This window comes from Heterodontus francisci, unplaced genomic scaffold, assembly GCF_036365525.1.
Source record: "Heterodontus francisci isolate sHetFra1 unplaced genomic scaffold, sHetFra1.hap1 HAP1_SCAFFOLD_1111, whole genome shotgun sequence".
Classification (NCBI taxonomy): Eukaryota; Metazoa; Chordata; class Chondrichthyes; order Heterodontiformes; family Heterodontidae; genus Heterodontus; species Heterodontus francisci.
The window spans coordinates 1,159-20,325 of NW_027142303.1; the positions used below are offsets into that span (position 1 = coordinate 1,159).

Sequence of the window (19,167 nt, forward strand, 5' to 3'; positions counted from 1 at the left end):
GCCATGAAACATCCCAAGGCGCCCCGCATTGAGCTATCCGGGCAGGTGACCAAAAGCGGGTCGACGAGCTGGTTTTAAGGGAACGGTAGGTTCGTGGTGATGCTAGTAATCCAAAGGCCCCGACTAGTGCTCCGGAGACTTTGGCCGGGCTTTTCATCCGAGAGTCCCGCGTCGGCCCTTCCGTGGGAGAGGCCTGCCGAGTCAGGAACTTAACTGGACAGCGGCGGGCCTTTCCTGGGTTCAAGGACCCCGGTGACGGGAGACCCGCCATTGGAGAGCTGCCGGCCAATCAGAGGCTGGTGGCTGCTGTCGGTGGAGCAGGCGCCTGAGGCCCAGGAGTGTCGCTGAACCCAGGCCTCGGGCAGGTCAGGGCTGTGGGAGGGCGGTGGGGGGGGGGGGGGGTGGTCGCAGGGAAGTTGGGGGTTGGGAATTGGCAGCAAGGGCAGGGATGCGGCTCTCAGCAGGCCCTAACGGGGATGCGAGGATGAAAACGTGGAGGAGAAATTTTAAATGGAGGCGTTGCTGGACTGCAGGTCAGCGAGCACAGGCGGGTGAGGGGTGAACGGGACTTGGTGAGAGTTAGGACACGGGGGCAGCAGAGTTTGGGATGCGATGACGTTTACGGAGAGTGGAATATCGGAGAGTGACGGGCATTTCCCCCTTGTTCGCGCCTGTGTCTACACTCCCATTTTTACTGCTTTGGGATTTGAGTAACCTGTTCCTATTTCTCAGAAATGCCAAGAAGGAATCTGAACTGACCGCGGCCCTGGCTCGCCTCAGAGACCTGGAGGCAATCCTCAACTCCAAGGATGCTGCCCTCTCCACCGCACTCGGGGAGAAGCGGAATCTGGAAAATGACCTCCGGGACCTGCGAGGGCAGATTGCAAAGGTACGAGACTGACGGGTGCGGCCATCTTCCAAGGGACAACTGAGTGTGTGTGTGTGTGTGTGTGTGTGTGTGTGTGTGTGTGTGTGTGTGTGTGTGTGTGTGTGTGTGTGTGTGTGTGTGTGTGTGTGTGTGTGTGTGTGTGTGTGTGTGTGTGTGTCCCTCTCTCTCTCTCGGGGTCGTTACACTGACACTCACTCTCTTTTCTTCTGTCTGGTCTAGTATCGAGCTGATGGTTTGTTTTTTTTTGTTTGTTGCTCGCCTTCTAGCTGGACCTGGCTCTGAATGACGCCAAGAAACAGCTCCATGATGAAATGTTGCGGAGGGTGGAAAGCGAGAACCGGGCTCAGACACTGCAGGAGGAGCTCGACTTCCAGAGGAACCTGTACGACGAGGTGAGTACCCAGCCTGAGCCGGGCTCTCACCGATCCCGCAAACGTGCAGCCAGTCCATGCTAGTTAAACTCTGTGCCCCCGCCCAGGGCGCGAAGGGTACTCCTTGTCTCCCTCTGTCTGTCTCTGCTGCTCCTCTCCCTTGCTCTTGAGTCCTCTCTAAATGTGTGTCTCTCTCTCTCTGCTTCTCTCTGCCTTTCTGACTCTCTCTCTGCTTCTCTCTCTCTCTCTGCATCTCTCTCTGCTTCTCTCTGCCTTTCTCTCTGTCTCTCTCTCTCTCTCTCTCTCTGCTTCTCTCTCTCTCTCTCTCTGCTTCTCTCTCTCTCTCTCTGCTTCTCTCTCTCTCTCTCTCTGCTTCTCTCTCTCTCTCTCTGCTTCTCTCTCTCTCTCTCTGCTTCTCTCTCTCTCTCTCTCTGCTTCTCTCTCTCTCTCTCTCTGCTTCTCTCTCTCTCTCTCTCTGCTTCTCTCTCTCTCTCTCTGCTTCTCTCTCTCTCTCTCTGCTTCTCTCTCTCTCTCTCTGCTTTCTCTCTCTCTCTGCCTCTCTCTCTGCTTCTCTCTCTCTGCTTTCTCTCTCTGCCTCTCTCTCTGCCTCTCTCTCTCTCTCTGCCTCTCTCTCTCTCTCTCTGCTTTCTCTCTCTCTCTCTGCTTTCTCTCTCTCTCTCTCTGCCTCTCTCTGCTTCTCTCTCTCTCTCTCTCTGCTTCTCTCTCTCTCTCTCTCTGCTTCTCTCTCTCTCTCTCTCTGCTTCTCTCTCTCTCTCTCTCTGCTTCTCTCTCTCTCTCTCTCTGCTTCTCTCTCTCTCTCTCTGCTTCTCTCTCTCTCTCTCTGCTTCTCTCTCTCTCTGCTTTCTCTCTCTCTCTCTCTCTGCTTTCTCTCTCTCTCTCTCTCTGCTTTCTCTCTCTCTCTGCCTCTCTCTCTCTGCTTTCTCTCGCTGCCTCTCTCTCTGCCTCTCTCTCTCTCTCTGCCTCTCTCTCTCTCTCTGCCTCTCTCTCTCTGCTTTCTCTCTCTCTCTCTGCTTTCTCTCTCTCTCTCTGCTTTCTCTCTCTCTCTCTGCTTTCTCTCTCTCTCTCTCTGCTTCTCTCTCTCTGCTTCTCTCTCTCTGCCTCTCTCTCTCTCTGCCTCTCTCTCTCTCTGCCTCTCTCTCTCTCTGCTCCTCTCTCTCTCTCTGCTCCTCTCTCTCTCTCTCTCTCTCTCTCTGCTTCTCTCTGCTCCTCTCTCTGCTCCTCTCTCTGCCTCTCTCTCTGCCTCTCTCTCTGCTTCTCTCTCTCTCTCTGCTTCTCTCTCTCTCTCTGCTTCTCTCTCTCTCTCTGCTTCTCTCTCTCTCTCTGCTTCTCTCTCTCTGCTTCTCTCTCTCTGCTTCTCTCTCTCTGCTTCTCTCTCTCTGCTTCTCTCTCTCTGCTTCTCTCTCTCTGCTTCTCTCTCTCTGCTTCTCTCTCTCTGCTCCTCTCTCTGCTCCTCTCTCTGCTCCTCTCTCTGCTCCTCTCTCTCTCTCTCTCTCTCTCTGCCTCTCTCTCTGCTCCTCTCTCTCTCTCTGCTCCTCTCTCTCTCTCTCTCTGCTCCTCTCTCTCTCTCTGCTCCTCTCTCTCTCTCTGCTCCTCTCTCTCTCTCTGCTCCTCTCTCTCTCTCTGCTCCTCTCTCTCTCTCTCTGCTTTCTCTCTCTCTCTCTGCTTTCTCTCTCTCTCTCTCTGCCTCTCTCTGCTTCTCTCTCTCTCTCTCTCTCTCTGCCTCTCTCTCTCTCTCTGCCTCTCTCTCTCTGCCTCTCTCTGCTTCTCTCTCTCTCTGCCTCTCTCTCTCTCTGCCTCTCTCTCTCTCTCTCTCTCTGCCTCTCTCTCTCTCTCTCTGCCTCTCTCTCTCTCTCTCTCTGCCTCTCTCTCTCTCTACCTTTCTCTCTCTCTCTCTACTTATCTCTCTCTGCCTCTCTCTCTCTCTGCTCCTCTCTCTCCACCTCTCTCTATCACCCTCTCTATCCGTTAACCCTCTTGCTGCGTCCCGGGCCACCGGTCATCCTGATTCATCGTCTTTCCCGACAGGAAATACGGGAAACGAAGCGTCGTCATGAGTCGCGCTTGGTGGAGATAGACAGCGGGCGGCAGCGAGAGTTCGAGAGCAAGCTGGCCGAAGCTTTGACCGAGATGAGAACCCAGCACGAGGAGCAGGTCCGACTGTACAAGGATGAGCTGGAGAAAACCTACAACTCCAAGGTAATCCAGGAATGAGCTGCCATCCACTAACTGGACCCCAACGTCCGGGGAAAAAGCCCACGCACTAACTGCGTACCTGCTTTAATATCGAGTTACCTTTTAATCCGCGAGACCCATAAACCCCCTCGCTGGGGGCAGAACCTTAAAACGCAGAGCCAGGGCACTGGGGAGAAAACTTGGGAAACCCTTCTTCAGACAAAGGGTGGCGGAAGTATGGAATTCTGTCCCACAAAAAGCAGTCGATGTCATCATTTGAAATCAGAGATCGATTTAGAGTTTTGATAGACTAGATATTGAGAGGTATGGAGCCAAAGCGAGTGGCTGGACTTTAGATACTGATCAGCTGCAATCCAAGAACTGGCTGGAGGGGGCTGAAGGGCCTCCCTCTCTTCCTAAGTGACCTTACCTGTCTGCCATCCCCACAGGGTCTTCACGCTAACCGATTTTTTTTTTTCCCCCCCCCTGACGAGCAGTCTGGGCTACAATTACGTTTAGCTATAACCTGGCTTATCCCTTTCAAGAGCATTGCTCCACTCCTGCCTGTGAGGCACTGCTGTCAATAGTTACATGCAGTCAACTGTGACTCCTCGGGTCACTCGGAGAGCAATTGCAACTGTGACTGCTCGGGTCACTCGGAGAGCAATTGCAACTGTGACGCCTCGGGTCACTCGGAGAGCAATTGCAACTGTGACTCCTCGGGTCACTCGGAGAGCAATTGCAACTGTGACTCCTCGGGTCACTCGGAAAGCAATTGCAATTGTGAATCCTTGGGTCACTCGGAGAGCAATTGCAACAGTACATTTCGGGCTGCAACTCTCGTCCTCTCGTCGAAGGTAGACAGAGAGAAACTATTCCCGGTGGTTGGGGAGTCTCGGACTAGGGGGGGACAGAGTCTAAAAACGAGAGCCAGACCTTTTCAGGAGTGAAATTAGGAAACACTTCCACACACAAAAGGCGAGAGAATTTTGGAACTCTCTCCCGCAAATGACAACTGATGCTGGATCAATTGTTAGTATTAAATCTGAGATTGATCGATGTTTGGAAAGATGGTTTGGGGCAGCAGTTTCGTTCTTTTCCCCGCCGCCCCGGGATAATGTGATGTTCCTGTCTCTCCAATGCAGCTGCAGAACGCAAAGCTCTCGGCCGAGAGGAACAGCAATCTCATTGGCGCCGCCCACGAGGAGCTGTCTTCGACTCGACTCCGACTCGACACTCTGACCTCCCAGCTGAAGCAACTCCAGAATCAGGTGAGGCTCGTAAACCGGCCGCCAGCAACGCACTGATCACCGCGCCGATCAGCTGAACTGTCGGCAGGGCTAGTCAAGGTTGCAGAACCGAGAGTGAGGCAATATAGCGGCCGTGCTCTGTATGAACAGCAGAGAAGGCTAGAGGGGCTGAACGGTCTGTTTATGTGCTGTGTGATTCTCTGACTCTGTGCAGACGGACCGAGATTTCCCCCCCCCACTCCCCCAATTCTGGAGAGTAAAATCTGGATTCTGTCCCCTCCCACAGATCGCGGCCAAGGAGGGCAAGATCCAGGAGTTGGAAGCGGCCCTTCACCGGGAGCGAGACACCAGCCGCCGTCTGCTGCACGAGAAGGACCGCGAGATGGCCGACATGCAACGCCGCATGCAGATTCAGCTCGATGAGTACCAGGAGCTGCTGGATGTGAAACTGGCTCTGGACATGGAGATTAATGCCTACAGGAAGATGCTGGAGGGAGAGGAGGAGAGGTACTGCCCTTCAAAATACAAGCAGACAATATAAAAACAAGGACATTATCCAAACCCTTCTTGTGTGGATTGTGTCTGTTAGTTTCTGTGACTGAGCGCTCTCTGTGGGATTGTGTCTGTTAGTTCCTGCGACTGTGCGCTCTCTCTATCTCTGTGGGATTGTGTCTGTTAGTTCCTGTGACTGTACGCTCTCTGTGGGATTGTGTCTGTTAATTTCTGTGACTGTGCGCTCTCTCTATCTCTGTGGGATTGTGTCTGTTAGTTTCTGTGACTGTGCGCTCTCTCTATCTCTGTGGGATTGTGTCTGTTAGTTCCTGCGACTGTGCGCTCTCTCTATCTCTGTGGGATTGTGTCTGTTAGTTCCTGTGACTGTACGCTCTCTGTGGGATTGTGTCTGTTAATTTCTGTGACTGTGCGCTCTCTCTATCTCTGTGGGATTGTGTCTGTTAGTTTCTGTGACTGTGCGCTCTCTCTATCTCTGTGGGATTGTGTCTGTTAGTTCCTGTGACTGTACGCTCTCTGTGGGATTGTGTCTGTTAATTTCTGTGACTGTGCGCTCTCTCTATCTCTGTGGGATTGTGTCTGTTAGTTTCTGTGACTGTGCGCTCTCTCTATCTCTGTGGGATTGTGTCTGTTAGTTTCTGTGACTGTGCGCTCTCTCTATCTCTGTGGGATTGTGTCTGTTAGTTTCTGTGACTGAGCGCTCTCTGTGGGATTGTGTCTGTTAGTTTCTGTGACTGAGCGCTGTCTGTGGGATTGTGTCTGTTAGTTTCTGTGACTGAGCGCTCTCTGTGGGATTGTGTCTGTTAGTTTCTGTGACTGAGCGCTCTCTGTGGGATTGTGTCTGTTAGTTTCTGTGACTGAGCGCTCTCTGTGGGATTGTGTCTGTTAGTTTCTGTGACGCTGCGCTCTCTGTGGGATTGTGTCCGTTAGTTTCTGCGACTGTGCGCTCTCTCTATCTCTGTGGGATTGTGTCTGTTAGTTCCTGCGACTGTGCGCTCTCTCTATCTCTGTGGGATTGTGTCTGTTAGTTTCTGTGACTGTGCGCTCTCTCTATCTCTGTGGGATTGTGTCTGTTAGTTCCTGTGACTGTGCGCTCTCTGTGGGATTGTGTCTGTTAATTTCTGTGACTGTGCGCTCTCTCTATCTCTGTGGGATTGTGTCTGTTAGTTTCTGTGACTGTGCGCTCTCTCTATCTCTGTGGGATTGTGTCTGTTAGTTCCTGCGACTGTGCGCTCTCTCTATCTCTGTGGGATTGTGTCTGTTAGTTTCTGCGACTGTGCGCTCTCTCTATCTCTGTGGGATTATGTCTGTTAGTTTCTGTGACTGAGCGCTCTCTGTGGGATTGTGTCTGTTAGTTTCTGTGACTGAGCGCTCTCTGTGGGATTGTGTCTGTTAGTTTCTGTGACTGTGCGCTCTCTCTATCTCTGTGGGATTGTGTCTGTTAGTTTCTGTGACTGAGCGCTCTCTGTGGGATTGTGTCTGTTAGTTTCTGTGACTGAGCGCTGTCTGTGGGATTGTGTCTGTTAGTTTCTGTGACGCTGCGCTCTCTGTGGGATTGTGTCTGTTAGTTCCTGCGACTGTGCGCTCTCTCTATCTCTGTGGGATTGTGTCTGTTAGTTTCTGTGACTGTGCACTCTCTCTATCTCTGTGGGAATGTGTCTGTTAGTTTCTGTGAGTGAGCGCTCTCTGTGGGAATGTGTCTGTTAGTTTCTGTGACTGTGCGCTCTCTGTGGGATTGTGTCTGTTAATTTCTGTGACTGTGCGCTCTCTCTATCTCTGTGGGATTGTGTCTGTTAGTTTCTGTGACTGTGCGCTCTCTCTATCTCTGTGGGATTGTGTCTGTTAGTTCCTGCGACTGTGCGCTCTCTCTATCTCTGTGGGATTGTGTCTGTTAGTTTCTGCGACTGTGCGCTCTCTCTATCTCTGTGGGATTATGTCTGTTAGTTTCTGTGACTGAGCGCTCTCTGTGGGATTGTGTCTGTTAGTTTCTGTGACTGAGCGCTCTCTGTGGGATTGTGTCTGTTAGTTTCTGTGACTGTGCGCTCTCTCTATCTCTGTGGGATTGTGTCTGTTAGTTTCTGTGACTGAGCGCTCTCTGTGGGATTGTGTCTGTTAGTTTCTGTGACTGAGCGCTGTCTGTGGGATTGTGTCTGTTAGTTTCTGTGACGCTGCGCTCTCTGTGGGATTGTGTCTGTTAGTTCCTGTGACTGTGCGCTCTCTGTGGGATTGTGTCTGTTAGTTCCTGCGACTGTGCGCTCTATCTCTGTGGGATTGTGTCTGTTAGTTCCTGTGACTGAGTGCTCTCTGGGATTGTGTCTGTTAGTTTCTGCGACTGTGCACTCTCTCTATCTCTGTGGGATTGTGTCTGTTAGTTTCTGTGACTGTGCGCTCTCTCTATCTCTGTGGGATTGTCTGTTAGTTCCTGCGACTGTGCGCTCTCTCTATCTCTGTGGGATTGTGTCTGTTAGTTCCTGTGACTGTGCGCTCTCTCTATCTCTGTGGGATTGTGTCTGTTAGTTTCTGCGACTGAGCGCTCTCTGTGGGATTGTGTCTGTTAGTTTCTGTGACTGTGCGCTCTCTGTGGGCTTGTGTCTGTTAGTTTCTGTGACTGTGCGCCTTCTCTATCTCTGTGCGATTGTGTCTGTTAGTTTCTGTGACTGAGCGCTCTCTGTGGGATTGTGTCTGTTAGTTTCTGTGACTGTGCGCTCACTCTATCTCTGTGGGATTGTGTCTGTTAGTTCCTGTGACTGTGCGCTCTCTCTATCTCTGTGGGATTGTGTCTGTTAGTTTCTGCGACTGAGCGCTCTCTGTGGGATTGTGTCTGTTAGTTTCTGTGACTGTGCGCCTTCTCTATCTCTGTGCGATTGTGTCTGTTAGTTTCTGTGACTGAGCGCTCTCTGTGGGATTGTGTCTGTTAGTTTCTGTGACTGTGCGCTCACTCTATCTCTGTGGGATTGTGTCTGTTAGTTCCTGTGACTGTGCGCTCTCTCTATCTCTGTGGGAATGTGTCTGTTAGTTTCTGTGACTGAGCGCTGTCTGTGGGATTGTGTCTGTTAGTTTCTGTGACTGAGCGCTCTCTGTGGGATTGTGTCTGTTAGTTTCTGCGACTGAGCGCTCTCTGTGGGATTGTGTCTGTTAGTTTCTGTGACTGAGCGCTCTATCTCTGTGGGATTGTGTCTGTTAGTTTCTGTGACTGTGCGCTCTCTCTATCTCTGTGGGATTGTGTCTGTTAGTTTCTGTGACTGAGTGCTCTCTGTGGGATTGTGTCTGTTAGTTTTTGTGACTGAGTGCTCTCTGTGGGATTGTGTCTGTTAGTTTCTGCGACTGAGCGCTCTCTGTGGGATTGTGTCTGTTAGTTTCTGTGACTGTGCGCTCTCTCTATCTCTGTGGGATTGTGTCTGTTAGTTTCTGTGACTGAGCGCTCTCTGTGGGATTGTGTCTGTTAGTTTCTGTGACTGTGCGCTCTCTCTATCTCTGTGGGATTGTGTCTGTTAGTTTCTGTGACTGAGTGCTCTCTGTGGGATTGTGTCTGTTAGTTTTTGTGACTGAGTGCTCTCTGTGGGATTGTGTCTGTTAGTTTCTGCGACTGAGCGCTCTATCTCTGTGGGATTGTGTCTGTTAGTTTCTGTGACTGAGCGCTCTCTGTGGGATTGTGTCTGTTAGTTTCTGTGACTGAGCGCTCTCTGTGGGATTGTGTCTGTTAGTTTCTGTGACTGAGCGCTCTCTGTGGGATTGTGTCTGTTAGTTTCTGCGACTGTGCACTCTCTCTATCTCTGTGGGATTGTGTCTGTTAGTTTCTGCGACTGTGCGCTCTCTCTATCTCTGTGGGATTGTGTCTGTTAGTTTCTGCGACTGTGCGCTCTCTCTATCTCTGTGGGATTGTGTCTGTTAGTTTCTGTGACTGAGCGCTCTCTGTGGGATTGTCTGTTAGTTTCTGTGACTGTGCACTCTCTCTGTCTCTGTGGGATTATGTCTGTTAGTTTCTGTGACTGAGCGCTCTCTGTGGGATTGTGTCTGTTAGTTTCTGTGACTGAGCGCTCTCTGTGGGATTGTGTCTGTTAGTTTCTGTGACTGAGCGCTCTCTGTGGAATTGTGTTTGTTAGTTTCTGTGACTGTGCGCTCTCTCTATCTCTGTGGGATTGTGTCTGTTAGTTTCTGCGACTGTGCACTCTCTCTATCTCTGTGGGATTGTGTCTGTTAGTTTCTGTGACTGTGCGCTCTCTGTGGGATTGTGTCTGTTAGTTTCTGTGACTGAGGGCTCTCTGTGGGATTGTGTCTGTTCGTTTCTGTGATTGAGCGCTCTCTGTGGGATTGTGTCTGTTAGTTTCTGTGACTGAGTGCTCTCTGTGGGATTGTGTCTGTTAGTTTCTGTGACTGAGCGCTCTCTGTGGGATTGTGTCTGTTAGTTTATGTGACGCTGCGCTCTCTGTGGGATTGTGTCTGTTAGTTTCTGCGACTGTGTGCTCTCTCTATCTCTGTGGGATTGTGTCTGTTAGTTCCTGCGACTGTGCGCTCTCTCTATCTCTGTGGGATTGTGTCTGTTAGTTTCTGTGACTGTGCACTCTCTCTATCTCTGTGGGAATGTGTCTGTTAGTTTCTGTGAGTGAGCGCTCTCTGTGGGAATGTGTCTGTTAGTTTCTGTGACTGTGCGCTCTCTGTGGGATTGTGTCTGTTAATTTCTGTGACTGTGCGCTCTCTCTATCTCTGTGGGATTGTGTCTGTTAGTTTCTGTGACTGTGCGCTCTCTCTATCTCTGTGGGATTGTGTCTGTTAGTTCCTGCGACTGTGCGCTCTCTCTATCTCTGTGGGATTGTGTCTGTTAGTTTCTGCGACTGTGCGCTCTCTCTATCTCTGTGGGATTATGTCTGTTAGTTTCTGTGACTGAGCGCTCTCTGTGGGATTGTGTCTGTTAGTTTCTGTGACTGAGCGCTCTCTGTGGGATTGTGTCTGTTAGTTTCTGTGACTGTGCGCTCTCTCTATCTCTGTGGGATTGTGTCTGTTAGTTTCTGTGACTGAGCGCTCTCTGTGGGATTGTGTCTGTTAGTTTCTGTGACTGAGCGCTGTCTGTGGGATTGTGTCTGTTAGTTTCTGTGACGCTGCGCTCTCTGTGGGATTGTGTCTGTTAGTTCCTGTGACTGTGCGCTCTCTGTGGGATTGTGTCTGTTAGTTCCTGCGACTGTGCGCTCTATCTCTGTGGGATTGTGTCTGTTAGTTCCTGTGACTGAGTGCTCTCTGGGATTGTGTCTGTTAGTTTCTGCGACTGTGCGCTCTCTCTATCTCTGTGGGATTGTTTCTGTTAGTTTCTGTGACTGTGCGCTCTCTCTATCTCTGTGGGATTGTCTGTTAGTTCCTGCGACTGTGCGCTCTCTCTATCTCTGTGGGATTGTGTCTGTTAGTTCCTGTGACTGTGCGCTCTCTCTATCTCTGTGGGATTGTGTCTGTTAGTTTCTGCGACTGAGCGCTCTCTGTGGGATTGTGTCTGTTAGTTTCTGTGACTGTGCGCTCTCTGTGGGCTTGTGTCTGTTAGTTTCTGTGACTGTGCGCCTTCTCTATCTCTGTGCGATTGTGTCTGTTAGTTTCTGTGACTGAGCGCTCTCTGTGGGATTGTGTCTGTTAGTTTCTGTGACTGTGCGCTCACTCTATCTCTGTGGGATTGTGTCTGTTAGTTCCTGTGACTGTGCGCTCTCTCTATCTCTGTGGGAATGTGTCTGTTAGTTTCTGTGACTGAGCGCTGTCTGTGGGATTGTGTCTGTTAGTTTCTGTGACTGAGAGCTCTCTGTGGGATTGTGTCTGTTAGTTTCTGTGACTGAGCGCTCTATCTCTGTGGGATTGTGTCTGTTAGTTTCTGTGACTGAGCGCTCTCTGTGGGATTGTGTCTGTTAGTTTCTGTGACTGTGCGCTCTCTCTATCTCTGTGGGATTGTGTCTGTTAGTTTCTGTGACTGAGTGCTCTCTGTGGGATTGTGTCTGTTAGTTTCTGTGACTGAGCGCTCTCTGTGGGATTGTGTCTGTTAGTTTCTGTGACTGTGCGCTCTCTCTATCTCTGTGGGATTGTGTCTGTTAGTTTCTGTGACTGAGCGCTCTCTGTGGGATTGTGTCTGTTAGTTTCTGTGACTGAGCGCTGTCTGTGGGATTGTGTCTGTTAGTTTCTGTGACGCTGCGCTCTCTGTGGGATTGTGTCTGTTAGTTCCTGTGACTGTGCGCTCTCTGTGGGATTGTGTCTGTTAGTTCCTGCGACTGTGCGCTCTATCTCTGTGGGATTGTGTCTGTTAGTTCCTGTGACTGAGTGCTCTCTGGGATTGTGTCTGTTAGTTTCTGCGACTGTGCGCTCTCTCTATCTCTGTGGGATTGTGTCTGTTAGTTTCTGTGACTGTGCGCTCTCTCTATCTCTGTGGGATTGTCTGTTAGTTCCTGCGACTGTGCGCTCTCTCTATCTCTGTGGGATTGTGTCTGTTAGTTCCTGTGACTGTGCGCTCTCTCTATCTCTGTGGGATTGTGTCTGTTAGTTTCTGCGACTGAGCGCTCTCTGTGGGATTGTGTCTGTTAGTTTCTGTGACTGTGCGCTCTCTGTGGGCTTGTGTCTGTTAGTTTCTGTGACTGTGCGCCTTCTCTATCTCTGTGCGATTGTGTCTGTTAGTTTCTGTGACTGAGCGCTCTCTGTGCGATTGTGTCTGTTAGTTTCTGTGACTGTGCGCTCACTCTATCTCTGTGGGATTGTGTCTGTTAGTTCCTGTGACTGTGCGCTCTCTCTATCTCTGTGGGAATGTGTCTGTTAGTTTCTGTGACTGAGCGCTGTCTGTGGGATTGTGTCTGTTAGTTTCTGTGACTGAGAGCTCTCTGTGGGATTGTGTCTGTTAGTTTCTGCGACTGAGCGCTCTCTGTGGGATTGTGTCTGTTAGTTTCTGTGACTGAGCGCTCTATCTCTGTGGGATTGTGTCTGTTAGTTTCTGTGACTGAGCGCTCTCTGTGGGATTGTGTCTGTTAGTTTCTGTGACTGTGCGCTCTCTCTATCTCTGTGGGATTGTGTCTGTTAGTTTCTGTGACTGAGTGCTCTCTGTGGGATTGTGTCTGTTAGTTTTTGTGACTGAGTGCTCTCTGTGGGATTGTGTCTGTTAGTTTCTGCGACTGAGCGCTCTATCTCTGTGGGATTGTGTCTGTTAGTTTCTGTGACTGAGCGCTCTCTGTGGGATAGTGTCTGTTAGTTTCTGTGACTGAGCGCTCTCTGTGGGATTGTGTCTGTTAGTTTCTGTGACTGAGCGCTCTCTGTGGGATTGTGTCTGTTAGTTTCTGCGACTGTGCACTCTCTCTATCTCTGTGGGATTATGTCTGTTAGTTTCTGCGACTGTGCGCTCTCTCTATCTCTGTGGGATTGTGTCTGTTAGTTTCTGCGACTGTGCGCTCTCTCTATCTCTGTGGGATTGTGTCTGTTAGTTTCTGTGACTGAGCGCTCTCTGTGGGATTGTCTGTTAGTTTCTGTGACTGTGCACTCTCTCTGTCTCTGTGGGATTATGTCTGTTAGTTTCTGTGACTGAGCGCTCTCTGTGGGATTGTGTCTGTTAGTTTCTGTGACTGAGCGCTCTCTGTGGGATTGTGTCTGTTAGTTTCTGTGACTGAGCGCTCTCTGTGGAATTGTGTTTGTTAGTTTCTGTGACTGTGCGCTCTCTCTATCTCTGTGGGATTGTGTCTGTTAGTTTCTGCGACTGTGCACTCTATCTCTGTGGAATTGTGTCTGTTAGTTTCTGTGACTGAGCGCTTTCTGTGGGATTGTGTCTGTTAGTTTCTGTGACTGAGTGCTCTCTGTGGGATTGTGTCTGTTAGTTTCTGTGACTGAGCGCTCTCTGTGGGATTGTGTCTGTTAGTTTCTGTGACTGAGCGCTCTCTGTGGGATTGTGTCTGTTAGTTTCTGTGACTGAGCGCTCTCTGTGGAATTGTGTTTGTTAGTTTCTGTGACTGTGCGCTCTCTCTATCTCTGTGGGATTGTGTCTGTTAGTTTCTGCGACTGTGCACTCTATCTCTGTGGAATTGTGTCTGTTAGTTTCTGTGACTGAGCGCTTTCTGTGGGATTGTGTCTGTTAGTTTCTGTGACTGAGTGCTCTCTGTGGGATTGTGTCGGTTAGTTTCTGCGACTGAGCGCTCTCTGTGGGATTGTGTCTGTTAGTTTCTGTGACTGAGCGCTCTCTCTATCTCTGTGGGATTGTGTCTGTTAGTTTCTGTGACTGAGCGCTCTCTGTGGGATTGTGTCTGTTAGTTTCTGTGACTGAGCGCTCTCTGTGGGATTGTGTCTGTTAGTTTCTGTGACTGTGCGCTCTCTCTATCTCTGTGGGATTGTGTCTGTTAGTTTCTGTGACTGAGCGCTCTCTGTGGGATTGTCAGTTAGTTTCTGTGACTGTGCCCTCTCTCTATCTCTGTGGGATTGTGTCTGTTAGTTTCTGCGACTGTGCGCTCTATCTCTGTGGAATTGTGTCTGTTAGTTTCTGTGACTGAGCGCTCTCTGTGGGATTGTGTCTGTTAGTTTCTGTGACTGTGCGCTCTCTCTATCTCTGTGGGATTGTGTCTGTTAGTTTCTGTGACTGAGCGCTCTCTGTGGGATTGTGTCGGTTAGTTTCTGCGACTGAGCGCTCTCTGTGGGATTGTGTCTGTTAGTTTCTGTGACTGAGCGCTCTCTGTGGGATTGTGTCTGTTAGTTTCTGCGACTGAGCGCTCTCTGTGGGATTGTCTGTTAGTTTCTGTGACTGTGCGCTCTCTCTATCTCTGTGGGATTGTGTCTGTTAGTTTCTGTGACTGAGCGCTCTCTCTATCTCTGTGGGATTGTGTCTGTTAGTTTCTGTGACTGAGCGCTGTCTGTGGGATTGTGTCTGTTAGTTTCTGTGACTGAGCGCTCTCTGTGGGATTGTGTCTGTTAGTTTCTGTGACTGAGCGCTCTCTGTGGGATTGTGTCTGTTATTTTCTGTGACTGAGCGCTCTCTGTGGGATTGTGTCTGTTAGTTTCTGTGACTGTGCGCTCTCTCTATCTCTGTGGGATTGTGTCTGTTAGTTTCTGTGACTGAGCGCTCTCTGTGGGATTGTCTGTTAGTTTCTGTGACTGTGCGCTCTCTCTATCTCTGTGGGATTGTGTCTGTTAGTTTCTGTGACTGAGCGCTCTCTGTGGGATTGTGTCTGTTAGTTTCTGTGACTGAGCGCTCTCTGTGGGATTGTGTCTGTTAGTTGCTGTGACTGAGCGCTCTCTGTGGGATTGTGTCTGTTAGTTTCTGCGACTGTGCGCTCTCTCTATCTCTGTGGGATTATGTCTGTTAGTTTCTGCGACTGTGCGCTCTCTCTATCTCTGTGGGATTGTGTCTGTTAGTTTCTGCGACTGTGCGCTCTCTCTATCTCTGTGGGATTGTGTCTGTTAGTTTCTGTGACTGAGCGCTCTCTGTGGGATTGTCTGTTAGTTTCAGTGACTGTGCGCTCTCTCTATCTCTGTGGGATTGTGTCTGTTAGTTTCTGTGACTGAGCGCTCTCTGTGGCATTGTGTCTGTTAGTTTCTGTGACTGAGCGCTCTCTGTGGGATTGTGTCTGTTAGTTTCTGTGACTGAGCGCTCTCTGTGGGAATGTGTCTGTTAGTTTCTGTGACTGCGCTCTCTCTATCTCTGTGGGATTGTGTCTGTTAGTTTCTGTGACTGAGCGCTGTCTGTGGGATTGTGTCTGTTAGTTTCTGTGACTGAGCGCTCTCTCTATCTCTGTGGGATTGTGTCTGTTAGTTTCTGTGACTGAGCGCTCTCTGTGGAATTGTGTTTGTTAGTTTCTGTGACTGTGCGCTCTCTCTATCTCTGTGGGATTGTGTCTGTTAGTTTCTGCGACTGTGCACTCTATCTCTGTGGAATTGTGTCTGTTAGTTTCTGTGACTGAGCGCTTTCTGTGGGATTGTGTCTGTTAGTTTCTGTGACTGTGCGCTCTCTCTATCTCTGTGGGATTGTGTCTGTTAGTTTCTGTGACTGAGCGCTGTCTGTGGGATTGTGTCTGTTAGTTTCTGTGACTGAGCGCTCTCTGTGGGATTGTGTCTGTTAGTTTCTGTGACTGAGCGCTCTCTGTGGGATTGTGTCTGTTAGTTTCTGTGACTGAGCGCTCTCTGTGGGATTGTGTCTGTTAGTTTCTGTGACTGAGCGCTCTCTGTGGGATTGTGTCTGTTAGTTTCTGTGACTGCGCTCTCTCTATCTCTGTGGGATTGTGTCTGTTAGTTTCTGTGACTGAGCGCTGTCTGTGGGATTGTGTCTGTTAGTTTCTGTGACTGAGCGCTCTCTGTGGGATTGTGTGTTAGTTCCTGTGACTGTGCGCTCTCTCTATCTCTGTGGAATTGTGTCTGTTAGTTTCTGCGACTGAGCGCTCTCTGTGGGATTGTGTCTGTTAGTTTCTGTGACTGTGCGCTCTCTGTGGAATTGTGTTTGTTAGTTTCTGTGACTGTGCGCTCTCTCTATCTCTGTGGGATTGTGTCTGTTAGTTTCTGCGACTGTGCACTCTATCTCTGTGGAATTGTGTCTGTTAGTTTCTGTGACTGTGCGCTCTCTCTATCTCTGTGGGATTGTGTCTGTTAGTTTCTGCGACTGTGCACTCTATCTCTGTGGAATTGTGTCTGTTAGTTTCTGTGACTGTGCGCTCTCTCTATCTCTGTGGGATTGTGTCTGTTAGTTTCTGTGACTGAGCGCTCTCTGTGGGATTGTGTCGGTTAGTTTCTGCGACTGAGCGCTCTCTGTGGGATTGTGTCGGTTAGTTTCTGCGACTGAGCGCTCTCTGTGGGATTGTGTCTGTTAGTTTCTGTGACTGTGCGCTCTCTCTATCTCTGTGGGATTGTGTCTGTTAGTTTCTGTGACTGAGCGCTGTCTCTATCTCTGTGGGATTGTGTCTGTTAGTTTCTGTGACTGAGCGCTGTCTGTGGGATTGTGTCTGTTAGTTTCTGTGACTGAGCGCTCTCTGTGGGATTGTGTCTGTTAGTTTCTGTGACTGTGCGCTGTCTGTGGGATTGTGTCTGTTAGTTTCTGTGACTGTGCGCTCTCTCTATCTCTGTGGGATTGTGTCTGTTAGTTCCTGTGACTGTGCGCTCTCTCTATCTCTGTGGGAATGTGTCTGTTAGTTTCTGCGACTGTGCGCTCTCTCTATCTCTGTGGGATTGTGTCTGTTAGTTTCTGTGACTGAGCGCTGTCTGTGGGATTGTGTCTGTTAGTTTCTGTGACTGAGCGCTCTCTGTGGGATTGTCTGTTAGTTTCTGTGACTGAGCGCTCTCTGTGGGATTGTCTGTTAGTTTCTGTGACTGAGCGCTGTCTGTGGGATTGTGTCTGTTAGTTTCTGTGACTGAGCGCTCTCTCTATCTCTGTGGGATTGTGTCTGTTAGTTTCTGTGACTGAGCGCTCTCTCTATCTCTGTGGGATTGTGTCTGTTAGTTTCTGTGACTGAGCGCTCTCTGTGGGATTGTGTCTGTTAGTTTCTGTGACTGAGCGCTCTCTCTATCTCTGTGGGATTGTGTCTGTTAGTTTCTGTGACTGAGCGCTCTCTGTGGGATTGTGTCTGTTAGTTTCTGTGACTGAGCGTTCTCTGTGGGATTGTGTCTGTTATTTTCTGTGACTGAGCGCTCTCTGTGGGATTGTGTCGGTTAGTTTCTGCGACTGAGCGCTCTCTCTATCTCTGTGGGATTGTGTCTGTTAGTTTCTGTGACTGAGCGCTGTCTGTGGGATTGTGTCTGTTATTTTCTGTGACTGAGCGCTCTCTGTGGGATTGTGTCGGTTAGTTTCTGCGACTGAGCGCTCTCTCTATCTCTGTGGGATTGTGTCTGTTAGTTTCTGTGACTGAGCGCTCTCTGTGGGATTGTGTCTGTTAGTTTCTGTGACTGAGCGCTCTCTGTGGGATTGTGTCTGTTAGTTTCTGTGACTGTGCGCTCTCTCTATCTCTGTGGGATTGTGTCTGTTAGTTTCTGTGACTGAGCGCTCTCTGGGATTGTGTCTGTTAGTTTCTGTGACTGAGCGCTCTCTGTGGGATTGTCTGTTAGTTTCTGTGACTGTGCGCTCTCTCTATCTCTGTGGGATTGTGTCTGTTAGTTTCTGCGACTGTGCGCTCTCTGTGGGATTGTGTCTGTTAGTTTCTGTGACTGAGCGCTCTCTGTGGGATTGTGTCTGTTCGTTTCTGTGACTGTGCGCTCTCTCTATCTCTGTGGGATTGTGTCTGTTAGTTCCTGTGACTGTGCGCTCTCTGTGGGATTGTGTCTGTTAATTTCTGTGACTGTGCGCTCTCTATATCTCTGTGGGATTGTGTCTGTTAGTTTCTGTGACTGTGCGCTCTCTCTATCTCTGTGGGATTGTGTCTGTTAGGTTCTGTGACTGTGCGCTCTCTGTGGGATTGTGTCTGTTAGTTTCTGTGACTGAGCGCTCTCTGTGGGATTGTGTCTGTTAGTTTCTGTGACTGTGCGCTCTCTGTGGGATTGTGTCTGTTCGTTTCTGTGACTGAGCGCTCTCTGTGGGATTGTGTCTGTTAGTTTCTGTGACTGAGCGCTCTCTGTGGGATTGTGTCTGTTAGTTTCTGTGACTGAGCGCTCTCTGTGGGATTGTGTCTGTTAGTTTATGTGACGCTGCGCTCTCTGTGGGATTGTGTCTGTTAGTTTCTGCGACTGTGCGCTCTCTCTATCTCTGTGGGATTGTGTCTGTTAGTTTCTGTGACTGAGCGCTGTCTGTGGGATTGTGTCTGTTAGTTTCTGTGACTGAGCGCTGTCTGTGGGATTGTGTCTGTTAGTTTCTGTGACTGAGCGCTCTCTCTATCTCTGTGGAATTGTGTTTGTTAGTTTCTGTGACTGTGCGCTCTCTCTATCTCTGTGGGATTGTGTCTGTTAGTTTCTGCGACTGTGCACTCTATCTCTGTGGAATTATGTCTGTTAGTTTCTGTGACTGAGCGCTTTCTGTGGGATTGTGTCTGTTAGTTTCTGTGACTGTGCGCTCTCTCTATCTCTGTGGGATTGTGTCTGTTAGTTTCTGTGACTGTGCGCTCTCTCTATCTCTGTGGGATTGTGTCTGTTAGTTTCTGCGACTGTGCACTCTATCTCTGTGGAATTGTGTCTGTTAGTTTCTGTGACTGAGCGCTCTCTGTGGGATTGTGTCTGTTAGTTTCTGTGACTGAGCGCTCTCTGTGGGATTGTGTCGGTTAGTTTCTGCGACTGAGCGCTCTCTGTGGGATTGTGTCTGTTAGTTTCTGTGACTGAGCGCTCTCTCTATCTCTGTGGGATTGTGTCTGTTAGTTTCTGTGACTGAGCGCTCTCTGGGATTGTGTCTGTTAGTTTCTGTGACTGAGCGCTCTCTGTGGGATTGTCTGTTAGTTTCTGTGACTGTGCGCTCTCTCTATCTCTGTGGGATTGTGTCTGTTAGTTTCTGCGACTGTGCGCTCTATCTCTGTGGAATTGTGTCTGTTAGTTTCTGTGACTGAGCGCTCTCTGTGGGATTGTGTCTGTTAGTTTCTGTGACTGTGCGCTCTCTCTATCTCTGTGGGATTGTGTCTGTTAGTTTCTGTGACTGAGCGCTCTCTGTGGGATTGTGTCGGTTAGTTTCTGTGACTGAGCGCTCTCTCTATCTCTGTGGGATTGTCTGTTAGTTTCTGTGACTGTGCGCTCTCTCTATCTCTGTGGGATTGTGTCTGTTAGTTTCTGTGACTGAGCGCTCTCTGTGGGATTGTGTCTGTTAGTTTCTGTGACTGAGCGCTCTCTCTATCTCTGTGGGATTGTGTCTGTTAGTTTCTGTGACTGAGCGCTGTCTGTGGGATTGTGTCTGTTAGTTTCTGTGACTGAGCGCTGTCTGTGGGATTGTGTCTGTTAGTTTCTGTGACTGAGCGCTCTCTGTGGGATTGTGTCTGTTAGTTTCTGTGACTGTGCGCTCTCTCTATCTCTGTGGGATTGTGTCTGTTAGTTTCTGTGACTGAGCGCTCTCTGTGGGATTGTGTCTGTTAGT

The 19,167-nt window shown here is 49.7% G+C and overlaps 1 protein-coding gene across 4 annotated transcripts in view; it reads left to right on the top strand.

Annotated features, from left to right (window-relative positions):
- Positions 1-732: 732 nt before the first annotated feature.
- Positions 733-19,167, top strand: part of LOC137366999 (lamin-A-like) — a 35,021-nt gene continuing 16,586 nt past the window's right edge. For 3 of the 4 annotated variants that reach the window (XM_068028495.1, XM_068028496.1, XM_068028497.1), the window contains exons 1-5: positions 807-889; positions 1,156-1,281; positions 3,307-3,477; positions 4,599-4,724; positions 4,990-5,210. In XM_068028495.1, the coding sequence (XP_067884596.1) occupies positions 1,201-1,281; positions 3,307-3,477; positions 4,599-4,724; positions 4,990-5,210 (599 nt within the window). In that variant the 5' untranslated portion in view covers positions 807-889; positions 1,156-1,200. Of the gene's footprint in view, positions 890-1,155; positions 1,282-3,306; positions 3,478-4,598; positions 4,725-4,989; positions 5,211-19,167 lie in introns of all 4 variants that reach the window. The other variant, XM_068028494.1, reaches the window with a different exon arrangement.